This window comes from Nyctibius grandis, chromosome 9 (assembly GCF_013368605.1).
Source record: "Nyctibius grandis isolate bNycGra1 chromosome 9, bNycGra1.pri, whole genome shotgun sequence".
Taxonomy (NCBI): domain Eukaryota; kingdom Metazoa; phylum Chordata; class Aves; order Nyctibiiformes; family Nyctibiidae; genus Nyctibius; species Nyctibius grandis.
In genome coordinates, this window is record NC_090666.1 from 20,820,446 (window position 1) to 20,844,710 (window position 24,265).

At 65.9% G+C, this 24,265-nt stretch overlaps 2 protein-coding genes across 2 annotated transcripts; both read left to right on the forward strand.

The window, feature by feature from the left end:
- The first annotated feature begins 6,049 nt into the window (after positions 1 to 6,049).
- Positions 6,050 to 11,681, forward strand: DNPEP (aspartyl aminopeptidase). The gene is made up of 15 exons (XM_068407632.1): positions 6,050 to 6,082; positions 6,229 to 6,316; positions 6,392 to 6,480; positions 6,557 to 6,670; positions 7,001 to 7,126; positions 7,265 to 7,395; positions 7,769 to 7,853; positions 8,333 to 8,440; positions 8,672 to 8,749; positions 9,104 to 9,187; positions 9,472 to 9,632; positions 10,123 to 10,162; positions 10,552 to 10,653; positions 10,999 to 11,166; positions 11,568 to 11,681. The coding sequence occupies exons 1-15, from the start codon at positions 6,077 to 6,079 to the stop codon at positions 11,616 to 11,618; spliced, it is 1,431 nt and encodes a 476-aa protein (XP_068263733.1). The 5' UTR covers positions 6,050 to 6,076; the 3' UTR covers positions 11,619 to 11,681.
- A 2,896-nt stretch (positions 11,682 to 14,577) lies between these two features.
- PTPRN (protein tyrosine phosphatase receptor type N) lies at positions 14,578 to 24,090 on the forward strand. Its single transcript, XM_068407495.1, has 21 exons — positions 14,578 to 14,655; positions 14,879 to 14,984; positions 15,118 to 15,316; positions 15,501 to 15,825; positions 16,034 to 16,150; positions 16,278 to 16,357; positions 16,438 to 16,721; positions 17,221 to 17,307; positions 17,462 to 17,541; positions 17,777 to 17,841; positions 20,206 to 20,418; positions 20,528 to 20,737; positions 20,826 to 20,973; positions 21,135 to 21,208; positions 21,487 to 21,564; positions 21,698 to 21,817; positions 21,914 to 22,080; positions 23,131 to 23,184; positions 23,299 to 23,363; positions 23,468 to 23,541; positions 23,642 to 24,090. Exons 1-21 carry the CDS (start codon positions 14,646 to 14,648, stop codon positions 23,711 to 23,713), a joined length of 2,628 nt encoding a protein of 875 aa, XP_068263596.1. The 5' UTR covers positions 14,578 to 14,645; the 3' UTR covers positions 23,714 to 24,090.
- Positions 24,091 to 24,265: the final 175 nt, after the last annotated feature.

Here is a 24,265-nt window from a genome sequence, read left to right on the forward strand (position 1 = left end):
CATGCACAAACCCATGCCAGCTAAAGAGGACATTCTGATGGAGGGGGGCTGTGCTGGGGCACCCCCTCAGGGGCATCCCCCTTGCCTGGGCAGCACCCCCTCCTTCCCATGCCCCCCGGCACAGCTGGTGACCCCCAGCCCTGGCCCAAGCCGGGCTGTTTTGGCTGACATCAGCTGGCACAGCCCCAGTGCCTCTGTCCCTGGAGGCCTTGGCAGAGGGGACCGCCGTGCCACTGGGCACCGGGTGACTCAGCAGCAGAAGCAGCGCTCAGCCCTGCCTGGCCCTGCACCTCCCGGCCCCCCACCTCGGCTGCAACATGGGTGCCAAGCAGTGCCAGGGCTCACCCATGGCAGGAGAGGCACAGCAAAGGCTTGGGCTTGGTCACCACAGCATCCTCAACTGCTCTGGCTCTGGGAGTCACTCCTGCCTGCTCCCTGCCATCCACCTGTCACTTGGGGGGCCAGCAAAGGTCTGGGCCCCGTGGCCCCGCAGGTGGGTTTGATGCTGCCCTCCCCAAGCCCCCCATCCCTGCAGCCCCTCCCAGCCACTTAGTCGGAGCGTGATGCGGTGGCTTCCCGGAGGGTGCACGCTGCCCAGTGGAGCCTGCCTTTAAAAGGGAAGGTATTTCCAGATGAGGTTGTTTCATCCCAGCGCAGGGGGGAGGATGGAAGGAAGGGGGGGCTTGTGGGGTGTGGAGGGGGAGAAGATGGAAAAACAGACAGCATCCTTCCTCCTCCTGGCCCTGCTCCGAGCATGCCCTGCGCATCCCCAAGCCCCGCACGTGTGCCCTGTCTGCCCCATGAGTGCTGGCAGGGTGGCATGCCAGCCCTGGGCTGGGGTGCAGAAGGGCAGTCTGGTCCCCACACCAGCGCGGGGGACCCCAGGGGTCTGGGCCAGCACAGAGCCAGCCACATTGTTCAGCCGTCCCTTCCCGTGACCCCGTCCCGCTGCCCTGATGGCTGGGGTGTGGGGACGATGGGTCCCGCGGGGGTGGTGTGTCCAGCGGTGCCCAGCACCCTGCCCCGGTGCTTCAGGTAGTGCTGCAATGACGCAACCATGCCCAAGGTGTGGGAAGCCCTTGTCCCCATCCCACAGAGCAGTGAGGTGCAGGGTTGGGGTGCCCCGGGGAGGGGAAATGCGTTCTTGAGCACTGCTGCTAGGAGGGGAAGCAGCTCAGAGGGGTTAACCGGGAGCATCCTCCTGACTCCGCTCCAGGACAAACTGTGTGAAGTGGCCTTTCCTCAGCTGCTGTGACAGCCTTCCGGGATCGCTCTGTGCAGGCAGGGGCCCCATGTCTGGCACAGGATGGACGGACGCCTTGGACTTTCCGCAGCCTCTTAGGAAAGCCCCATCTGCATGCAGGACCTGGCGGCACAGGGAGCAGGGGACGAGGAGCAGGACCCAGGGACCCTGCCAGGGTCCCATCCCAGGGACATGGCCCCAGGCAGTCGGTGCCAGCTGATCCCCAGGGCTGCGAAAAGCGAGGAGGCTGCTGAGAGCAGCGGTGCAGGGGTGTCTGCTGTCTTGCCCAGCCCAGTTCAGCCTCCCCATGGCTCCATCCCAGGCCAGGCTGACCCAGACTGTCGGAGCCTGGGAAGTGGCCCCTGAGCCCCCGCACTGGCCTGGCCCCAGCTCCCGCCAGGCCCTGGGAAGAGGCTGCTGCCGGGAAGGCGTCGTCAGGAGCTGGAATGTCCAACAGCTCCCTCCGGTCATGACATCCCTGTGAGCAAAGCCAGCTGCATCCCACGGCTGCCCCTCCTCCCCGGACCTCCCTCCCCGGTGCTCCCCCAGGATTTAAGCAGCCCAGGGAGCCAGGCACAGCTTCCCCATGCTGCGGGCATCTCAGGGCTTGGAGCCGGGCAGGATGCGGGGATGGGGTGCCAGCCCATCCTCAGCCCCGTGCTCTGCCTCTGGGGCCCCCCGCACCCCCCTCACTCCTGGCCCTGGCTCAGGGGTGAGCGAAGGGATGGGAAGGGAGCAGTGAGGGCGTCCATCCCCCTCCCTCCTGGCCCCTGGCTGTCTCCCTCCATCCCACTCCTTTTACAGCCATGAGCCTCCCGGGCGCCTTTACCCTAAGAGGGAAGGACTGTGTGGTCCATTCCCCGGTGCTGACGGACCCAGGGCGCATGCTATTGTCTAAATAGGAGATGGTTCTCCTTCCCCGCCTGGACTGCAGCCCAGCCTGCCTCACCAGGGTCCCGGGAGCTGGTGGGTGCCCTACTAGCTGCAGCCCCCCACCCACTGCTCACCCCAGCTGCCCCCATGCCTTCGCCCACCCCAGGGCTTGGGGCCAGCAGTGTGGGTGCATAACCTGTCCGGCTGCCCCTGGTCTCCTCCCCTGTGTTCTCAAGTGATGGGGATGCTGGGGACAATGGCCTGCCTCTGAGAGGCACAGGGATGCTGGGGGTGCCTGGCTGCCCCCGCAACGTGTGTGGATGCTGGGGGTGTCCAGCTATCCCCCGTAACCTGTATGGATGCTGAGGGGTGTTTGCTTGCCCCCCTGGATCTAAGTAGATCCTTGGGGTGAGTTGTTGCCATCATGGTCCACAACGATGCTGGGGACTGGAGGAGACCAGTTACCTCCCTGTCCCTGCAGATGCTCGAGACACACGCCTGCCCCCATCACTCATCTCCACCTAGTCCTATGATCTGTGGGGATGTTGAAGGTGTTCGCCTGTCCCCGCAGCCCAGGGGCAGGTCAGGGATGTCCACCTCCCCTCATGGTCCATGGGGACATTCACCTGCCCCTATGGCCATGGGAATGCTGGGGGTGCCCAGCTGCCCTTGTGGTGCACGTGGCTGTAGGGATGACTGGCCACCCTCGTGGTCCATGAGGATGCTGGTGTGCCCATCTGCCCTCCCACACGCCTCAATAGCATCACCCATGCCAGTGAGATGAGGTAGCAGTGACCCGCTGCATCGCTGGCGGCTCATGTAAGGCACAGTGGCCATTCGCTCAGCCTCCAGCAATGCCCAGGCAGTGTTTTCCCATGCTCAGACACGTGGGCCGGGGTGGGGGGGACCGCCTCGCTGCTCCCTTCTCAGCAGTACGGGTGCCATCCCTGGGTTCACCCTGGCAGGGCGGGCAGAGAAGGGGTCCAGGCAGCCTGGCTGGCAAGCCTGGCAGCGGGAGAAGGGGGAGGCACTTCGCTGGAGCTCGGACTGTGTTTACAGGCTCTGCCCTGGGCCATCTCTCTGTTAACCCCTTCCAGTGGGGCTCAACTCTGCCTACCCATCCCCAGAGCCACCCACTGCCCCAGGGAATGCTTCCCGGAGCAAAGCCTGCATGGCACCCCACCCTGGGCTGCCAGAGGATGTGGGAAGGGGCACGGTGCCCTGTCCCCACTGGTCTTGCCCTGACAGGCACCTCTGGGCACACGCGTGAGCCCAGCAGCGGGGTGTGAGCATCCCGAGGAGGAGCTGGTGCTAGTTCTGGGGGTCTGTGTGCTGCTCCGGGGGGTCCGGGGGCTAGAGAGGGCCAGGGACAGGAGCAGTGCCTTCCCAGGAGCATGGTGACGGGATGGGGGGTGGCCATGGCAGGTGCTGTGCAGCCCCCGGCATCCAGCCAGGGGTGAGTCAGAGCTCACTCTGAAATAGCCAGCGGGAGCTTTTTCTGGAAGCCCCGCTGCTCCGGGAATAGCCGCGGCATGCCAGGGCGCTGCCCTTTGCTTGGCTGCTGGGGCTGGGCAAGGGCCACACCCGGCCCTGCCACTCACCCCCTGCGCCGGCCACCCCAGATCTGGGCACCCCCCCGCTCCTGCACCCACCCCCCTGGGACCCATCGGCCCTGGCCACCCAAGTCCTCTGGGCAGCCGCCCGCTCTGGGTCCATGGGCTCCAGGCACCTGTGCTGCAAATGTCCCCAGATGTCCCCCAGGCATGGCCTGGGGACCACCCAGCAGCACCTAGCCCTGAGCTGGGTGCCTGCAGCAGCAGGGGGGTGATGGTGGCAGAAGGAGTGGGGGGACGGGTGCCTGGTACCTATGTCCCTTGAGCAGGAGGGTGCAGGGCAGAGGGCACGTGTGGCCCAGCTCTGAGCAGGGGTGCTGGGTGCCTGCTCCCAGCCCAGTCCCATCCCAGCAGGGTGCTGGCCCTGTGTTTTGCTGTGGTGGCTGTTGTTGACATGGAGACCCTCCAGCTGTCTGCTTGTGGGGTGCCAGGCGGTGGGGGTGCTCATTCCCTTTGAGGAGGAGGAGAGGCAGGTGCTGGGGGCTGGGAGCATAAATCCAGAGCTGTCGTGAGCTCCCGGCACGGCAGGTCCTGGGGTCAGGGGCAGCAGGACCACCAGTTTCCAGTCCCCAGGACACGGACGGCATCTTCGGCTAACGGGGTGCCCATGCTGGTGTCTCAGGAGCTGGAATCCATCTGGCACCGAGCACCCGGGCCCCATGCACTGCTCACAGGCTGCCACGTCCTCCTAAGGCTGTACACCCATCACCGGGAAGACACAGGATTCTGCTGGGGAATGATGCCGGGGCATTGATGGAAACCAAAAACCCCACTGCCACACCCAGCCCATGCAGGGGACATGGCCAAGGGCAGGAGCCACCCCAATCCGTGCCAGGCCCAGGGGTCTCATCCCCTGGATGTGCTCAGGCTGTGTCCGTCCTGTGGATGTGTCACAGTTTAAAGTTGGGCCGGCTATTAAACCTGTGGCAGACGCTCTCTGTTAACCCTCTCCCCCCCACAAAGGGAAAGGGAAAGGGAAAAGGGAGAGAGACTTCCGGGTTGGAAAGTTAAAACAGTTTTAATAAACTATAATAATGAAAAAGAGTATAATAATAATAATAGAAATAATCAAATATATACAAATATATACAAATATATATACAAAACCAAGATCGAGCTCCCCTGAAGTCAGCTATGTCACCACCGGCACTGCAGGGCAGGCTCCGGGAAGGCCCAGGCTGGGCCCAGTGATGGCCGAGAGCTGGATTCAGGAACGCACGGATCGGGATCGGGGGCAGCAGGAAAACAGACAGAGTCCTCTTCGGACACCGGCCATAGCAGAAAGAGAGCGAGACCCTTGTGATCCCCCCGTTTTATACTGAGAATGACGTGTATGGGATGGAATACCTTTGTTGGTCAGTTTTGGGTCACCTGCCCTGTCCACTCTTCCCTGCAGGTGCGACCCCCCTGCGGCTCTTCACTTGTAAGCAGTGAGGAATTCAGCAGTGACCTTGGTTTCTCTAAGACTAAGTACAGCAAGAGCCTTTCTGCGTAACATCCCTACCGGTGCCTCAGTGATAACTACGAACTTCGAGCGTTATCAGTCCTGGAAGCAGACACTGTCTGCAAAACATGCAGTTAGTTTCAGAAAGTGCAGTTACCTAGAGGAGACCTAGCTGAAAGTAAAAATCACTGAAAGGAAAATTGGCCTGGTTTAGGCCAAACCAGGACAGGCTGGCAGGCAGCTGGGGTCCGCCCTGCCACCGTGCTACCTCCCAGCACCCCTGTGCATCGCTGTCACTCAGGGACATCAGTCCCTGACATGGCACCATGTGCTTGTGCCTTGCTTTCTGTGAGGGCCGGGCAGTACCAAGGCAGGGGGCAGCACTGACGGGGGGGCCTGCAGCTTGGCTTACAGCAGTGACTCTCCCCAAAGACACCCAGCCTTCGGGCAGCGCGTGTTCCCCTGGGCACCCTGGGCAGCGCGGGGACAGCTGCAGGTGGGCCAAGCCCTGTTTTGGGACAGCCCTTACTCACCTGGTGCCCAGAGTTGGGTCACCCCAGGGTAGCACTGGGTGACCACCCCTGGGGAGCCCGTGCCTGCCCCTTGGTTCCCACTCCAGCCCCTCCTGGCTGCACCCAGCTTCTACGCACCCAGCTCCCAGCTCTGCCTTGGCTTTGGCAGGCGCCGGGTTTGCCTGGCCCTGGGCCGGGGTGCAAAGGTGCAGGGTGCGGGGTGCGGAGTGCAGGGTGCGGGGTGCAGGGTGCAGGGTGTGGATAGCGGGGTGCGGGGTGTGGATTGCTGGGTTGCGGAGTGCGGGGTGCGGGGCCGCCTGGGCACGTTCCTCCGCGCCAGCAGGGGGCGCGCGGGGCGGGGCGGCGGGGCGGCGGGGCGGTGGCGGCGGCCATGCAGGTACGGGGCAGGCAGGCGGGCGGGCGCGGAGCGGGGCGGGGGTCAGGTCCTGCCCGGGGCTTTGCGGGGGGTCCCCGTGTCCACGGGGGGTCCCGGCCCGGGGCGGGGGTGGTGTCGGCGCTGTGCGGTGACGGCGGTGCCCGCAGGCGGCGGCGCAGGGCTCGAAGCAGGCCGCGCAGGCGGCGGCGCAGGAGCTGGTGAAGTTCGTCAACCGGAGCCCCTCGCCCTACCACGGTGAGGAGCCCGCCCCGCCCTGCCCTGCCCTGCCCTGCCCTCCGTGCGGCCCCCTGACGGCTCTTCCCCCCGCAGTGGTGGCCGAGTGCCGCAGCCGGCTGCTGCAGGCCGGCTTCCAGGAGCTGAAGGAGACGGAGCACTGGGAGGTGCGGCCGGCGCAGAAGGTGGGCCCGGCCGGGGGCAGGGCGGCGGGGGACGGCGGGCGGCCCGCAGCCCTCACCCCAGCCCCTCTGCCCCCAGTACTTCGTCACCAGGAACTACTCCACCCTCATCGCCTTTGCCGTCGGCGGCCAGTTCCAGCCCGGGAATGGGTTCAGCCTGCTGGGGGCCCACACCGACAGCCCCTGCCTCAGGGTAAGGCCGGCCAGCCGGGCGCCTTCCCCCGGGCTGGGGCCTTCCCTGCTGCCCTCCAGTTTCACTCCACAAGCAAAAACTACCCTGACTCCCCCCGTGCTGAGTCCCTACACCTCCCAAACCTGCCACCCAGAGCAGCCCATGCTGCCCCCCTGCATTGCTCCACCTGCTGTTACCGCCTCTGTGTCCCCTGTCCCACGAAGCACCTCGCAGCACCCTGCGCTGACAGGATCAGCGACGAGACTCTGGGTGTGCTCTGCCCCGTCCCTGCCAGTCACCCAGTCCCTGGGGCTTTGCGGTGCCGGCAGTGACACCTCTGCTCTCGCCCAGGTGAAGCGGCGCTCTAAGCGGGGGCAGGTGGGCACGGTGCAGGTCGGCGTGGAGACCTATGGAGGGGGCATCTGGAACACCTGGTTCGACCGTGACCTCACCGTGGCCGGAAGGGTGATCATAAAGGTGAGCCTGATTTGGGACAGGCACAGTGGGCTACCTGTGTGTCCCTGGCTCCAGGTCCGTGACTCCCACCCAGGGTGGGACCTGCTACAGCCTCTCAGCCCTGCAGGCCTGGCCCCAGCAGTCCTCCTTGTGTTTCAGGACCTGGCCACGGGGCGCCTGGAGCAGCGCCTGGTACATGTGGAGCGGCCCATCCTCCGCATTCCCCACCTGGCCATCCATCTGCAGCGCAGCATCAATGAGAACTTTGGGCCCAACACCGAGCACCACCTGTAAGGCCTAGCTCGGCCCCAATGCCGGGCCAGCCCTCAGGAGGGCTGGGACCCAGCTGGAGCAGTGCCCAGCCTCAGCTCTTTCCCTTTGGCAGCCAGTCATTGCAGTGGGGAGGTCTGCAATGGCTTTTCTTAGCCTCATAGAGTCCTCCCAGGAGATGCTTCCAAGCGTGGGACTTGGGAAAGGACACTGGGGTGTCGTGGAGTGGCACAATAGATCTGTGCTTGAAGCATTGTGTGTCCTTGCTCTGTTTGGCATGGCAATCGCTCCCTGGAGGGGCAAGGCAGGCACCCCAGAAGGGGCTGGTTGTGTGTGACCCAAGCAGGAGAGGTGAGCAAAGCCCTGAGACCTAATGGCACTGTCTCCCCACAGGGTTCCCATTCTGGCCACTGCTGTGCAAGAGGAGCTGGAGAAGGAGGTGCTCATGGAGACCACACCTTGCGATGCTGCAGCCCAGGTGAGCCAGGGGCCAAGGACTAGCAGGGGTGCTTGCTAGGACCTCACACTTGTCACCTCTGATTTCCAGTCCTCAGGGATCTGCCAGCAGGTTCCTCTTCCCCTTCTCCCCATGGACTGCTGGTAACCTTCCTCTCTGCCCCAGAGCTGTGTACACGACACACCTGCTCAGCCATCTCCCTGTTCCCACCCTGGTCTGCAGCCATCGTATAGAAGGGAGTGCAGCCCCTGTAAAGCTGTCACAGTTTCCCTGGGAGGCAGGGCAGGGGGGGGGCGTTGCAGACGGGGCAGAGCCCCTTGCTGCACCCTGCGAATGGCCCTGCTGTCCTGTGTGAGGTGGGGGCTTAAACACGGGACGTGTTAGTAGGAGGGAGGACCATGCCAATGTGAGTGGGGTGTGGGATGGCTCTGCCAGGGGGAACAGGGAGTTTCCCCTGCTGTCCACTGCCTGCCCTGCCCGCAGCTCTGCTCTCTTCCCAGGCAGAGCGGCACAGCCCTGTCCTGCTTTCCCTGCTCTGCCCCCAGCTGGGGGTGAAACCAGAGCAGATTGTGGAGCTGGAACTATGCCTGGCGGATACACAGCCAGCGGTGAGTAAGGGCAGGAGCCTCCCTCTGCCTGCACACAGCCTGCAGGCTGGCTCTGTATGGGTTTTACCCGGCACGCTTCCTATGCCTGGGGCGTGCCAGGGCTGGAAGCTGAGCAGAGTGAGAGAATGCAGCTCCTGAGGGGCAGAAATGAGGGCACTGGAATGGGGAACTGGTGGCAGGTACGTTTTGATGACCCAGAGCCTGTACCCTGTTCCTCCTGGCTTTCTGCAGACGCTGGGTGGTGCCTTCAATGAGTTCATCTTCTCCCCACGCCTGGACAACCTGCACAGCTGCTACTGTGCCCTGCAGGTGAGCAGGAGGGGGAAAGGAGCCTGGAGGCCTCAGTGTGGCCCCCACACACCCCAGCTCAGCTTAGCGGGGTTGTGGGCTGGCCCGAGGCTCTGCAGGGAGGCGTGTTCCTATGGGGTGGGTCTGGCTTGTTGGGGGATCTGGGGTTGGATGGAGGCTACTCCCTTTGCCGGGTGTGTGGGGTTCCCAGCAGCTCCCAGTGGTGACTCCTGCTCTCACTGGGCAATGTGTGTGCCCACAGCTCCCTTCCTCCGTGCTTTGGGCTCTTCTGGGGAAGTTCCTGCTGGCTCAGTGCTGAGCTTCCCAGGATGGGGTGGCACTCAGGCAGGTGTCCTTTCTCCTTTAACCCTGCAGGCCTTAATTGAGTCGTGCGCAGCACCCTCCTCCCTCTCCCAGGAGCCCAATGTGCGTCTCATCGCGCTCTACGACAACGAGGAGGTTAGCGAGGGGCACAGCCATGGGGTGGCTGGCACAGGGAGGGGCTCCATGTTCTTTGCTCTCCCCAAGCTGTGCCTAGCAGGAGATGGATCCTGGGCCCCAAAGGGGCAAAGGCAGGGGGGTTGCTTACCCCACTGTGGAGCATGGCCCAGGCAGGGGGTGGGAAGCACTGGTGTGGTTGGAAGCTGCTCTGCTGGCTTTGGGGAGCCCCCTGTCACTCAGCCAGCCCCTGGGGTGCCGGGAGGCTGTGCCGCATGGGTCGTGCTGATGGTGGTCCTTGGCAGGTAGGGTCAGAGAGCGCACAGGGCGCGGAGTCCTTGCTGACGGAGCTGGTGCTGCGCCGGATCTCGGCATCGCCGCAAAATCTGACAGCCTTCGAGGAGGCTGTGGCCAAGTCCTACATGATCAGCGCCGATATGGCCCACGCTGTGCACCCTAACTACGTGTGAGTAGTCTGAGCAGTGCCGCAGACCAGGGAGGCCTGCCCTGCTGGCTGGGGGCACGTGTCTTACAAATACCTTAGGGGCGGGTGTCAAGAGGATGGGGCCAGACTCTTCTCAGTGGTGCCCAGCGACAGGACACAGCGCAACGGGCACAAACTGAAACATGGGAAGTTCCATCTAAATATGAGAAAAAACTTCTTTACTTTGAGGGTGTCAGAGCACTGGAACAGGCTGCCCAGGGAGGCTGTGGAGTCTCCTTCTCTGGAGATATTCAAAACCTGCCTGGATGTGACCCTGTGCAACGTGCTCTAGGGGAACCTGCTATGGCAGGGGGCTGGACTGGATGATCTCCAGAGGTCCCTTCCAACCCCAACCAGTCTGTGATTCTGTGATTGTGTATCCCTGTCATTCCCCAGGGAGTACAGACAGGACAGTCCTTGTTGCAGCAGGAAGGGAGGGCTGTAGCATGAAACTCCTGCTTCTCTTTTGCAGGGACAAGCATGAGGAGAATCATCGTCCGGCTTTCCACAAGGTGAGGGCAGCCCTCTGTTTTGGGCTGGGACAGACGCTGTCCGTCTGTCCTGTAGTGCTGTGAAACGCCCTGCCGCTCACTGGAGCGCGGTCCCGGGGTGCAACTCAACGGCACTCAAATGGGAGAGGTTCGTCCCGCGGCACGATTTGGCTGTGCCACACGTCTGGTGTTCACCACTTGGGACCACAGCTGTGGCCCTGGAGCCCTTCCCTGCACTGAGCTGGGGCTGCCCCTGTGACAGGGCTGTCCCCATCCCCACAGATCACCCAGGGAGGGTAGAATGGGCTGGTGGGTTGGGGCAGGACAGCACTGCCTGGGCACGGGTGTTTGCAGAGCCACTGACTGTCCCCAGTGCCAATCGCGGGCCTGCAGTGCCTTCCCTTCTGCAGGGCCCTGTCATCAAAGCGAACAGCAACCAGCGCTACGCCTCCACGGCTGTCACCGAGGCAGTCATCCGGGACATCGCCGCGCGCATGGGCGTCCCTCTGCAGGTGAGCGGGGCTGGGCAAGCCCTCTGTGAGCATTACTAGCTTGGGCTGCGGCCCTGCCTCTGGGTTCAGGAGAGGGGGGCTTGTTGCAGACCCCCACCCCTCAGTTACTACGTCCATCCCTGCTGAGGTCTGCACTGCCTGCTGCTCTGGGGCTGCCTCGGGGAGCAGGCTCGGAAACAGGAGGGGAGGGCCTGGCCTGAGCATGCCCCGTCCCTGGGGGTTTTGCACCCTGGCTTGGGGCCGGTGCTGCTTCCCCGTCCCAGGTTGTCTCCCTTCAGGCTGGGAGGCCCATTTGGGAGGCCGTGGGGCAGCGTGGGGAGCTGCTGAGGCTGTGTCTCCATGCAGGACTTCATGGTGCGCAACGACACACCCTGCGGCACCACCATCGGCCCCATTCTGGCCTCCCGCCTGGGGCTGCGCGTGCTGGACATCGGCTGCCCGCAGCTGGCCATGCACTCTATCCGGGAGATGTGCTGCACCTCGGGGGTGCTCCAGAGCATCACCCTCTTCAAGGTGAGCCCTGTGTTCCCCATCCTGTGCTGAAGCCCCCTCCCTGCTGCTCCACATCTGCATCCCCATGTCCCCATCCAGCCCCCACCTTGGGGCTGAGCCTGGCCATCCCCGGGTTCCCACCCCTCTGGAGCAGCGCAGGTACGAGCGGCTTCTGGAGGTGGCCCCTCGCATCCCAGCCTTCCCTGGTGACCGCCATCCCCAAATGGTTCCTATGGCAACCGGTGCTAGCCTTGAGTCAGTGATGGGTTACCATGGCGACACGGTCCTGCTCCCTGCCAGTAGCTGCCTGCTGTGACGCCGCATGCGTAACGTGGCAGGGAGCCGCTGCCTGTCCCCGCTGCCTGTCCCCACACCCTGCGCTGCCTTGCCCAGCCCACCCTGATGGCCTGTCTCCCTTCCAGGGCTTCTTCGAGTTCCTGCCGGCGGTCAGCAGCAGCCTGGTGGTCGACTGAGCACAGCGGGGAGGCGGCAGCTGGGTGTCCAGCCTTGGGGTCCATTAAAGCATCTCTGTATCACCAGCGAGGGGTCCATGAGCGCGGCTGGGGGTGGGCGTGATGGACCTGTGTCCCCTGGGGACTCCCGTGCCTCCCACCTGTGCTCTCCCCTGGGGCCAGGAGTGGGACCCATTCACCCGCCTGCAGCGGCCCCCTCAGCGTTGGGTAAGGGCTGCCGGGGGTCCCAGCTAACGTGGCTCTGCCCCCCCCGGGGAGAGCTGGGGGGAGGATGCCCCCTGCCTCCTGCAGCGCTGGGACTGCCCCCAGCCCCGGGGGAGCAGGGAGGGAGCTGAGCCTGCCCTGCCCCAGCCACGGCTGACCGTGGGGTCCTGCCCAGCGCTGTCTGCCCCAAAGCTGCCCCCGCTCCTCGCAGCTGGGCCCTGCCCTCCCCAGCGGGGGCGTGGGGGGCTGCCCGCTCCCCTCCTGCCCTGCCCGGGGCGGTGCCACAGGGCGGGGCTGTGAGGGTGTGGCCCTGTGCTCGCTGCTCATTGGGCTCTTCTCAGGGGCGTGGCCCGCGCGGGAGCCAGTGGGGCGGCAGGGCCGGGAAGGGGCAGGCGGTGATTGGTGGGGGTGCTGCCGGCGCGGTGGCACACCCCCGGGGGCGTGGCTCGCCTCCAGGGAGGCTGCGATTGGCGCGGTGCTCGGCCGTCTCCCCCCGGGGCGCGACGTAATTGGCCTCGCTCGATAACGCTGGGGCGTGAGCCCGACGTTCGGGGAAAGAAGCACGGGTCTCTGATTGGCTGCGGCGCGGGGGGGCGTGGCGCAGCGGCAGTGGGCCGTGCGCCATTGGCGGGGCGGCGGTGGCGGGCGGGGCGCTCGGCGCGGCGGGGCGCGGGTTGGCGGCGGCGGCGGGGGCGCGGCCGGCGGGTGCGCCATGGTGCGGCCGTGAGCGGAGCATGGGGCGGCGGCTCCTCCGGGCGCTCCTCTGCCTCCTCCTCCTCCTCCTGGCCGGCCGCGGGCTGCTGCGGGACGGCGGCGCTACTGCCACCGCCGCGCACGGTGAGACCGGGTCTCCGGGCAGGGCGGCGCCCCGGGCAGCGCAGGGGCCGGGGAGCGGCGGGGCAGGGGGCTCCGCTGCCGGTGCTGTCACCGCTGCCAGTGCTGTCACCGCCGCCGTGGATGCTGTCACGGCGCACAGCGGCAGGCCTGGGCCCCGGCGGAGAGCGGGAGAGGGCAGCCCGGTACCGCTCCGCTGGTGCGTCGCTGGCCCCGGGGCGCGTCTCCCTCCTGGGGCTGCCGGGCTGGTGGCGGTGCTGGCCCCGGGGCACCCCGCCGGATGGAGAGTTGCTGCTGCCCCCGGGGCCGGTTGAACGGGACGGGAGTGGGGCAGTGCTCGCTCGGAAGCCCTGCGCGGGGCAAAGCCGGTGCCTGGGGCTTCCGCAGGGACGGGGAGCCTGGGGCAGCGGCCCTGAGCGGCGGCTCCCTCCGGGACCCCGGCGCCCTTTAGCCGCCCTCCGCCGGTAAGCGTGGCCCGGCCCGGGAGGCGAGGGCGGGCCGGTACACCTGCTCTCCTCCGGCTCGGCCCGTGCAGCCGCTGCCCGGGGCTCTCGGGGACCCGGGTGCTGCTGCCGGTAGCAGGGCTGCAGTCCCCCCCGCACGACACGGCCCCGGCGGCCGCTGACTCACTACCGGACGCCGGGGGCTGCTGTGTCCCTCGTCCTCTGGCGGGCCCGGGAGCGCCAGGACGGGTCCGACCGCACCGCGAGGACCCTGCCGTCTCCGGGAGCAGGTGGGGACGGTGCCGGAGCGACTGCGGCCGAGCCCCATTCCGCCTCGGGGAGCCCCCCGGGGCCGCCGCCCCTCCCGGCGGAGCGGGGCGTCCCGGCGGGAGGCGGCTGCGCCGCTTCAGTACCGCGGACAGCGCCCGCTCGGCCCAGCCGCCCCGGCCCGGCCACCCCCTCCCGCCGCCCCCGGGGGTCTCCCCGCACCGGCGGGGTCCTGTGCCCCGCACCGGCGTTGGCCCCCGCCCCGGGGGAGCGGGCCCGGGGTGCCCGGGTTTCGGGGACCCCCTTCCCCTGCGGCGGGCTCGGCGTGCCCCTCCCTCCCCTCCCCCCGGTTGTTTTCTCGTTCCTTCCTCGCCATCCGGGGCTGAGTCATCGCCTGCTGCCGTCTCGCTGCTGACGGGCTTGGACCGAGACGGGGGGGGGGGGCGGGGGGAGAGGAAGGGGGAAGCCGCCCCCTGCCCAAGTGCTGCCCCCCGAAGGGAGTGGAGAGACACCCCCCCCTCCCCGCTGCATGCATGTTTTGGGGTCCCCCTCGCAGGAGAGCGGGTCCCTGGTGTCACAGGGCGCAGGGCTGCGTCCCTGCCTCATAGTGCCACATGTGGGAGGACAACAGACATGGTCTTGCAGGTCTCTGCCCCCTCAGCCTTCCCTTCCTAACTGCCGGCACCCCAAAAAAACTCCAGGCTTCCCCAGCTCCCCAGAGGCAGGGGAGGCTCTGTACACAGCCCCCATCTTGGCTTTGAGAGGGGACGAAAGCTTGCCCCCAAGCCCTGCCCTGGGCTACCAGGCTGTGCCCCCCCCCCCCACTGCACCCCTGTGGCACCTCCCTGGAGAGTGGGGGTCCCCAAGCAGCTGGCGCAAACCCCATTGGAGCCCCCCTTGGACACTGTACTGACTGGCCCGTCTGTCTGTCTGTCCCAGGCTGCCTGTTTGACCGGAGGCTGTGCTCGCCCCAGGAGGTGTGTGTGCAGGGTAAGTGGTTAGCGGGGGTGCAGGGACCCCCCCCCCCCCTCTGTTCCTTCCCAAGGGGGTGTGGGGGTGCAGGGCTGCCTTGCAGGGGAACTTGGGGTGCAATGTGGGGGGGGCATGGCTGTGCCTGGAGACCCTCACCCCTGGGATGTTCATCCACCCGGCCCTGCTGCCCCCCTCTCTTGCAGATGGGCTGTTTGGGCAGTGCCAGGTGGGCTCCGTGCAGGACAGACCCTACTTCCACGTCACCTCTCCCGTGCTCCAGCGCCTGCAGGATGTCTTGCGGCATCTCATGGCACAAGGTGAAGCGGGGAGCATGGTGGGGGTCACTGCAGCACTAAGGCTGTCTGGGGTCCTGCTGGCCCAGGGGTCAGGGTGGGCTGAGGAAGGGTCCAGGTGATTCTGGGAGTAGGGGGGCCAAACGCAGGCCATGGGACACAGGGTCAGGACATGGGGTGGCCTCCCATGCGCTCTCCCCGCGGTCCCCAGGCCTTCTCCATGTCTCACAGCCCTCTCCCGTGGCAGGGCTCTCGTGGCAGGATGGCATCACCCAGTATGTGATCTCGCAGGAGATGGAGCGCATCCCCCGCCTCCGCCCGCCGCCCTCGCTGGAGCCGGCATCCAGGGACAGGTAGGGCAGTGCCAGCCGCCAGCCTGCAAGCAGAGCCCAGCAGGGCAGCGAGGGCTTTGCCCCGCAAACAGGGTTTGGGGAAGGGGCCTCCCCCTTTCGCAGGCGAGTTACCCCAGCTCTGCTTGCCTCTGAGGTTCCTGCCCCTCCGCGGCTCCCCCCGGCGAGCCCCGCTCCTCCCGGACCCCGGCCTGCCAGCGGCTCAGCATCTGGGGCAGCCCCCGCCGCTGCTGCCTTCCCCGCTGGTGCAGCGGTACCTGGAGCACCTCCTGCTGCCCCCCCAGCCCCAGCTGGGCTACGAGGAAGCTCTGCTCAACCCCTACTCCTACCACAAGGTAAGCCATGGGGGTGAGTCCCCTTCTCCAGGGTGGAAAGGTAGAGATGGGCAGGGGGCTGCTGCGCTCCCAGCACCCTCCTTCTGCTGATGCTGGGGTGCCCCCCTGGCTCTGGGGTGCCCTGCCATGGGGTGGCAGGGGGCCTGTGGGGTTTGACCATGGTGGCTTTGTGTTTCGGTTGCAGTTTGGCTACCACGACGGTGCTCATCAGCTCCCCAGCAGCTCAGCCAGGCAGAGCCCCGAGACCTCCTCGCTGCTGGGCCGGGTTCCTGCCCAGGCCCTTTTTGGGGCCGGCCCTGTGCCCTCCTATGGTGGGCAGCCAGGAACAGATGGGGGGCATCTCTTCCAGGACTTGGGCATGCTTTCCCTGCCCAGGGAGAAAGCCAGCCACCCAGACCCTGCCAGCACCAGGCTCCAGCACAGCTTGCGGCTCCCCAGTGACTACAGGGACATGGAGGAGAGGGAGCACCCAGCACCCCTGGCTGCCCAGCCACCCCCTGCACAGACGGGTACCGTGTCCTTCAGCCAGGCACTAGCCCTCATCCCCATCCCGTACCCACAGCCACGTTCCTTGTGGCTCGGACTCTCCCTCCTCTTTGGCTTCATGCCCACGGGCAGCGTATCCCCCCGACCCCACCTGTCCCGGCTGCTGCATCCCCATCTCGTGGTCCCCATACAGATGCAGAGCATCTGATCTGATGCTGCATCCTCTTGCAGAAGCTGCCCTGAGGAGACTGGCCTCCCTCCTGGCCAGCTATGGCCTGGGGCTGCCGGAGCTGAGCCCCCAGCAGCTGAGTAGCCTCTCTGCCCTCCTCCAGCTGCTCCAGAGCTCTGGTGAGCGAGGTGCAGGGACAGGGCAGGCAGGGACTGGCAGCAGTGGGTGCCAGCGCTCTCTGTTTTGGGGTAGGGGATGTTGCCTCTTGGGGCGGGTACCCAGGGCCTCTGTCTCTCTCCTTCCCAGGTGTTTCTGGCCCCGAAGTGCCCACAGCGAAACGGGTGGGTTTGCAGCAGGGTGGTGCTAGAGGAGGTGCCACGGCGCAGGTGGGTTGCGGGGGGGAGAGAGGGGCAGCCCCCCAGGGCTCTCCTTGGAGGTCCCAGCTCTTCCTTTTCTCTCCCTCCAGGTGACAGAGGGGGACATGCAACACGGAGAGGAGCCAGTGCCCCCTTTCTCCACAGTTCCCCCCTCCAGAATCCCAGCCAGCAGCTCCCCAGGGGACGGGCCGAGGGGCAGGGCAGCGTCTTCGCCAGCCCCCCAGGCTGAGCCGCAGCGGGGACACAGTGGGGACACACTCAGCCCTGGGAAGCCGGTCGTGGTGAAGAAGAGCTACACGGAGGCGAAGGACAGTGGAGTGCAGCAGGGCACACGGCCACCGGACGAGTATGGCTACATCGTCACGGACCAGAAGTGAGAGCCAGGGGTTGGGCGAGGGGGGGTGTGTGTGTGGAAGGTCTCCATCCCCCTCCCGCCAGCTGTCACGGCTCCACGTGCTTGGCTGAGCCTGTTTGGGTCTCTGGTAGGGTCGGGTCTCTGGTGGGGTCAGCTTCCCCGTCCCCTCTCCACCTGCAGCCCTTGTCCCACCCCAAGGCCTTTCTCTCCCAGCCCACACCAAGGCTAGAGCTCGCTGCTGCAGGGTGGGAGGCTGGGATGGGCTCAGCCAAGTGTGTGCGCACCACTGTCTCTGCGCACGCTCGTGTGCAAGGGTGTGGGGGGTCAGCTCACCCCCATCACCACACATCCCCGTGCTCTTACCTCCTGCCCACCCTGACACCCCTGCAGCCAGCACAGCCCTCACTGCACGCGTGGGACTCCCTGAGCTTGCCTGTCCCCCTTCCCCGGCCGCGGGGACTGTGGGCTCTCCCCTTGCTCCCGCCACCTGCTCCTCACCCTGCCGCTGTCCCCGCAGGCCCCTGGGGCTGGCCGCCGGCGTGCGGCTGCTGGAGCTCCTTGCCAAGCACCTCCACCTCTCCACAGCCAGCTTCATCAACATCAGGTGAGGGGAGCGGGGCCGTGGGGTGCTGCTGTCGCAGCCTTGGCCATGCACAGCCACCCCGGGCGGAGGCCAAGAGGGAGCGGGCTGTGGTGGGGATGGGGGGGGGGGGGTCTGTGCTTCCTAGTCTCATGCTGTGTCCCCCACTCCCCGGCAGCGTCGTAGGCTCTGCACTCACCTTCCGCATCCGGCAGAACCCCCAGAACCTCTCACTGGCGGACGTGGCCAGCCAGGCTGGTGAGTTGGGCAGGGGTCCCCCTGGTCCTGCTCCTCTCTTCCCCCTGCAGTTGTGGGGTACCCCTTCCCAGGGACTGGGAAGAGGGGGCTCCCACCATAGATCCCACTGCCCTGGGCTGAACTGGGGAGTCAGCGTGGGGTGGGCAGCTGTCGGGGGTATCCCTTGGCTCTGTCTCTGGGGGGTTCTCTTGGGGGGAGGGGAAGCACCCTCTGACCATCTCCTCTTCATCCACAGAGCAAGTGAAGGTAGAGCTGGAGGCAGAGCTGGGCCTGAAGATCGTGCAAACGGGAGTGGGAGAGGTAGGAGGGAGCGTGCCTGTCCCTCAGGGCTGGGGCGGCTGGGGACAGGGCACTGGGGATGCTGCCGCCGGGTACGAGCCAGGACGTGCGCTGTGCCCCAGCCCTGGGGCGCGGGGGTCTTCACGAGTGAGCTGTCCCCGTGGGTCTGTGGGGCAGCTGAGAAGCAGAGGGCTCTGGGCAGTGTTCAGGCTGCTGTGTTGGAGAAAGGCTCTGGTTATGTGGGATGGGCTGGAGCAGGACCACTCCAGTGACCCCCTTCCACCCACCAGCGTGGTGCTGCCCAGCAGCCTGCACTCCCAGGGTGCTTGGCTCTTTCCAAGACAAAAGCTCCACTGGGTTTGAAGGCAGTTTGGGAGGCTCTCCCAGAGGCTTTTCCCCTGCTCCATCCAAGACCGGGGGCTGCAGGCTGCACCCTGCAGGGTTCATCCTCCCCCTCACCTCCCTCCAGCCTGCACACCCCATCTGAGCTGTGGCCTGGGCACCCCAGCTCTGGGCTGTGCCCAGAGCACCCCAGAGACCACAGCTAGGCAGGCAAAATGCCATCGTGCCCCCAGAGAGTGGCAAAGCAGCCGAAGGCAGGGATGGAGCAGGAGCCATCTGCTTGGAGAGGGGAACTCCCTCCCCGTGCTCCTCTGGGGACCCCCAGAAACAGTCTCCTGAGGGGGGGAGCAGGGGCTGGAGAGGAGGGACTGAGCCTGGCTCCCGTGTTTGCAGCCTGGGGAGGGAAAGTGGTGCAGCACATCCCCAACCCAGGGTCCCTGTTTCCTACCCTCCTGCTCTGTGGCCATAGCCATAGGCAGGGAGGAAGGAAGGGGGGACCTTGGAGGAGGAGGCCATGGAGAAGGGGTGGCCTGGCAACCTGTCTCCATCAGCAACATGTGGAGCGTCGCTATGGCAATGCCTTTTGATGTGGCAAGTGGCAGGAGCTGGGAGAGATGGTGGAGATGACGGAGCTGGAGCTCAGAGGAGGCTGAGGCAGCTTTGCGAGCCCTCTTCTGCACAGACCTCCCCAGTCCAGACCAGCTTGTGCTTTTCCTTCATCCCCCTCCCTGGGCTCTGAACTTGGTGGGACTGGCGCAAGATTTGGGGAAGGAGGGATGTAGAGAGGCAGGGGGACAGCAGGGCCTGGGCAGGCCTTGGGAGGGAGTTCCTTCTGTCCCCCCAGCCCTGCTGACATCTCCAGACCTTCTGACACCTCCAGGGCTGTGGGGCTGCTCGTGCTTGAGCGTTCGGGGGAGCTGGGGGTTGCTGGCCCTGGTGGGTACCCCTGGCTGCGGGGTGGCTGGGCCCTGGCAGCAGTCAGACTGGCCCCCGGGGTGCTGGGGTTGGTGGGCAGGCAGCAGAAAGGACTCCTGGGGTGGGGGCATCCCCAGGCGATGGTGATGATGTAGGTGATGAAGATGCAGTGTTCCCTCAGTAACCTCATCAGGCTCGTAGCCAATGGGAGGCCGTGGCAGTGAGGTAATGCTGGGCTCTGGCACCTCATTGGGCACAGGGTATTTGGTGGTGGTGATGCCCCAGCACCCCTGTGCTGCTCCAGGACCTGGCTGTCAGGGCAGGGGCGACATGACAGCATCCTGGTCACCATCGACTCTGGGACAAGGCCCTGGGAGGTCTCTGCTTGGGGCAGGGGGTCTCATACAGCAAGGGCTCAGCACCATCCCATCCCAGCATGGGACTGGCATGGATTGGGCTGTGTCCCCCCCAGCCACATGGAAGGAGTCCTGGAGGCACTGCCTGCTAGGTGGCAGGGGCTGCTCCGTGCTCCGTGTCCCAGATGAGGAGAGCAGTGGGGAGGACCTGTCCCCCAGCCACCGCAGCTGGGATGGCACCATCTGTCTGGCAGTGCTGGCACCTCCCCCTGTGTCCCACTGTGGAGCAGTGGCTGCAGGGGGGAGCCAGCCCCATTTGGGGAAGTCCCCTGGGAGCAGTGATCGCTGCCCTGGACCCAGCACTGCAGTGGCCCATCCTTTGCCATCAACCCCTTGGGCTGAATCTGGCCCTTGTTGACCTCCAGCTGGACTGGAGCTCATGGGGCTACTGCCTGCCCTGGAGGGGGGCAGCCCTGCGTGCTGGAAGCAGGGGAGCAGCAGGTCACTGCTGCCTGGGCTTGGCCAGGCTCTGCCCCCTCCAGCTCCAGGGACACCAGTGTGAGCAGTGCCCCATGCGACACACGGGTGGGTGCACTGTGGTTCACTCCAGTGACACCAGCTCTGCCCCAGCTGAGGGTGCTGGGAGCACCCAGCAGCAGCACCGAAAGCCCTTGCTCTGTTTTAGCCCCCAACAACCCCAAATGTGGTGCAGAGTGGGGTCCCAGCCCCATGCAGGTGCCCCCCGCTAACCCTTGCCTGGCTTTGCCCCCAGCGAAACGAGGCCGCTGCCTACTCGCGCCCATCCCGCTTCGGGGATGGCTTCCACTCGGTGCTGCTCACCTTCATCGCCTTGGCCTGCATGGCAGGCGTTGCCATCGCTGCCGCTGCGGCCTTCTGCCTCCGGCGCCATGCCAAGCAGCGGGAGAAGGAGCACCTGGCCGCCCTTAGGCCCGAGGGTGCTGCCGACACCACCCTCGAGTACCAGGTAGGACCCTGCAGGATGTGGGACCCTGCGGGACGCGGCACCCATCACTCGGGGTGTGCGGGGCTGCCCAGTGTGGCTGAGGGACAGGGCTCTTGCTGGGGTCCCCCAGGAGCTGTGCCGCCAGCACATGGCTGCCAAGTCTCTCTTTGGCCGCACCGAGGCACCGGCAGCGCCGGCGGAGACCTCGCGCATCAGCAGCGTCTCGTCCCAGTTCAGCGACGCCCCGCAGCCCAGCCCCAGCTCCCACAGCAGCACGCCCTCCTGGTGCGAGGAGCCCGTCCAGTCCAACATGGACATCTCCACCGGACACATGATCCTGGTGAGCTGTCCTGGTGGGGTGGCAGCCCCGCTCCCCAGTCCCCCTGTACCCCCCAGCTGCCGGGCTGACCCCCGCCCCTCTGCCCCAGGCCTATATGGAGGACCACCTCCGCAACCGGGACCGGCTGGCCAAGGAGTGGCAGGCTCTCTGTGCCTACCAGGCTGAGCCCAGCGTCTGCTCCATCGCCCAGAGCGAAGCCAACCTGAAGAAGAACCGCAACCCCGATTATGTCCCCTGTGAGCATCCCAGCCGCCCTGCCCCAGGGACCAGCTTCCAGGGCTGTGGCAAGAGGGTGGTGAGGGGCATGGGGATGCTTGGGACCATGGCAGGCTGCAGCATGAGTTTGCCCCCAGCTTCCCCAGGCACTCACCACATATGCTGGCCTCTGTTTCCCCAGATGACCACGTGCGGATCAAGCTGAAAGCCGAGAGCAACCCGTCCCGCAGCGACTTCATCAACGCCAGTCCGATTGTGAGTGATGAGCGGGGGCTCCTGCCCTGCCACCCCGCAAGGCTCCCACTCTGGGACAGAGCTGGACTGAGCTCACATCCCTGTGGGCTACGGATGTGAGCCATGTGCCTGCCCCATTGCTCAGTCATGGTTAAAATCCCTTTCCCTCCTGACTGCGGCACACGAAGCTTCTCCCCAGCCCTCCCATCACCCCTGGAGTATCCCCCACCCTGCTTCTCCTGGTGTCACCAACCCTGGGCCAAAGAGTGTGTGGTCTGACACCCCCTTTCCTGCTGCAGATCGAGCACGACCCGCGGATGCCAGCGTACATCGCCACGCAGGGGCCACTGTCCCACACTATCGCTGACTTCTGGCAGGTGAGTGTCACCTGGCTGTGCCAGCCCATGGGGTTCCCTCTGGGTGCTGCTCACCAGATGGGTCACAGCATCTCGGCCGCCCTCCTGCCTGGGCTGTCACCCAGCGGTGACACCCGCCATGCCTTGCCCGCAGATGGTGTGGGAGCACGGCTGCACTGTCATCGTCATGCTGAGCCCGCTGGCCGAGGACAGCGTCAAGCAGTGTGACCGCTACTGGCCGGACGAAGGTTCCTCTCTCTACCACATCTACGAGGCAAGTATGGCTGGTAGCTCAGGGCAAGGAGCATCCTCCAGCCTGCAGGCCCCCTGCCCGGCGCTGATGCCCACCAGCTGCCTCCCTCTCGGGCAGGTGAACCTGGTGTCGGAGCACATCTGGTGCGAGGATTTCCTGGTGCGCAGCTTCTACCTGAAGAACGTGCAGTCGCAGGAGACCCGCACCCTGACGCAGTTCCACTTCCTCAGCTGGCCAGCCGAGGGCATCCCCACCACCACCCGGCCCCTCCTCGACTTCCGCAGGTGAGCACCCACCCTATGCCATGCCAGCCCCCGGGGAGCCGGCGGTGGTCCCGATCGCAGGGGACTGATGGGCAAGGACATCACTGCCAGTGTGATGGTCAGGGCTGTGGCATGGACCAGCTTGGGGGGACAGAGGGGTGCCGTGCATGGGGAGGAGCAGAAGAACCAGGTTCTAGCCAGCTTGGGATGAGGCTTGGCAGAACTTGGTGGGCAAGAAACCTCCAGCTGAAGTTGCCAGGGCTCTCCAGCCTTCATGGGGAGGGTGGGAAAGAGCTCTTCCCCAGAGCTGGCATGGAGGGGACAGCACCACCTGGCACCCTCCCCAGCCATGGGTGCAAGAAGAAACCCCCGGAGCCAGCCTTGAACGGCTGTGACCCATTGCTCCCCATGCCCTACAGCCAGCGGCGTGTCCCCAGCTAGCCTGGGGCTGGGACTGCGCCCAGGAGGTTTGCAGGCAGCACCTGCTGGGGTCTCGGGGTCCCTGGGCAGTGGTGGGCTCCTGCCGGGGGCTGGCTGGTCACTGTCCCCAGGCCGCCTGGGGCCAGGGACCCTGCTTAGGGTAGCAGGGTCTGAGCACGTCGCCCTCCTCTCCGCCCTGCTCACGCTCTCTCTGTCTCTCTGTCTGTCTCTGTCTCTCTCTCGCAGCTGCCGGCGTCATTTTTGTGATTTGCAGCTAGTAATCTGGCTCCAGTTGCATAGTCACAAAAGTGATCGTTGGCAGCCGTGCCTGCTGCATGGAGCATGCCGGGAGCCCCGCTGGCGCCTGGCCCCCAGCTTCACGCCCCACCGGACCAGAGCTGCTCCCTCAGGGGTTCTGCCACTGCTCTCCTCCCTGGGCTGGGCACCTCTCCCTGCCCCAGCCCCTTTCCACCAATGGCCCCCATCCCAGGCCCAGCACTGCTGGGGAGGCAGGAGGAGCCATGTGCCGGACCCCCAGGGCCACATCACGGGGTGCCCGCTGCGCCCCCAACTCGGCACAGTGAGGGGCACCTCGTGCAGCCTTGTCCCCGGCATGGCAGGGCACTGACCTTCTCCCTCTTGTCCTTGCAGGAAGGTGAACAAGTGCTACCGGGGTCGCTCCTGCCCTATTATTGTGCACTGCAGGTACCACCAGGGATGGAGGGGGGTACAGGCTGGGTGGGGGGCTGCAAGGCCAAGACCTGGCCAGGACCAGTCCCTGGAGCCTGTCCCCCTGGACCAAGCGTCTGTGTCTTGCAGTGACGGTGCAGGCAGGACTGGGACGTACATCCTCATCGACATGGTCCTGAATCGGATGGCCAAAGGTAGGTGCAGGGCAGCACTGCTTCCCCGCTGTCTGGGGGGGCGTGGGGCTGTGTGCTCGGCCTGTGGACCCCCCTCCTAGCGCCCTTCTCCCCCTCTGCCCCAGGGGTGAAGGAGATAGACATAGCTGCTACGCTGGAGCACATCCGAGACCAGCGGCCCGGCATGGTGCAGACCAAGGTACCCCCCAAACTGGGGATCCCCTCCCTCCCTGAGGGGACACAGCCCCGGGGGCCGGGCTGGCAGGGACCTTCATGCCCCCCCTCCTCTGCTCCCCCAGGACCAGTTTGAGTTCGCGCTGACGGCAGTGGCCGAGGAAGTGAACGCCATCCTGAAGGCACTGCCGCAGTGATGGCGAGGAGCCCTCCCCTCTCATCTTCCCCCGTGCCCCCCGGCTTTGCGCGCTCTCCTCGCCCTGCCCGTGGGGCTGCTCTCCCTGTACGATGCTGTCTGTGCTGCTGGCTCTGTTCCCCCCTGCCCTCCTCCCCAGGGACAGAGGGCTCAGCCCCTCTGTGTGCCAGGTACGGTACCACATCGCATCCCCTGCCACCGCAGAGGGAACTGGGCTCGTGTCCCCCCATCCCCTGCAGAGGAGGGGACCAGGTGATGCTGCTGGGAGGTGGCTCTGGGCCCCCCCAGCCCCCTCCTGTACCCCACCCGGGTGGTCCTGTGTCAGCTCCTTTCCTGTGCCCAGGTGGGGGGCAGGGGTCCCCCATGGTTGGGGGAGCACTGGATGCAGAGGGGCCTGGCCCTGTCCCAGGTCCCTTCTGTGTCCCCCTTGCCTCGTCACTTGAGCAGAAGAGAAATTTCTAGAGAAATATAATTTTGTATCTCGATGTGAATAAAGTTCTCGTGTCGCGTTCGTGCAGCTGCAGCCAGGCCTGGCTTCTGACTGTGTGCGTTT

What these genes read in the sequence shown, in the direction of transcription:
- DNPEP (XM_068407632.1), top strand. An exon ending in CCGACAGCCCCTGCCTCAGG is followed by an intron (nt 6,671 to 7,000) that starts GTAAGGCCGGCC and finishes GCTCTCGCCCAG; the next exon opens with GTGAAGCGGCGCTCTAAGCG. An exon ending in CGCTCTACGACAACGAGGAG is followed by an intron (nt 9,188 to 9,471) that starts GTTAGCGAGGGG and finishes GGTCCTTGGCAG; the next exon opens with GTAGGGTCAGAGAGCGCACA.
- PTPRN (XM_068407495.1), top strand. An exon ending in GGACGTGGCCAGCCAGGCTG is followed by an intron (nt 17,542 to 17,776) that starts GTGAGTTGGGCA and finishes CTTCATCCACAG; the next exon opens with AGCAAGTGAAGGTAGAGCTG. An exon ending in TCATCAACGCCAGTCCGATT is followed by an intron (nt 21,209 to 21,486) that starts GTGAGTGATGAG and finishes TTCCTGCTGCAG; the next exon opens with ATCGAGCACGACCCGCGGAT.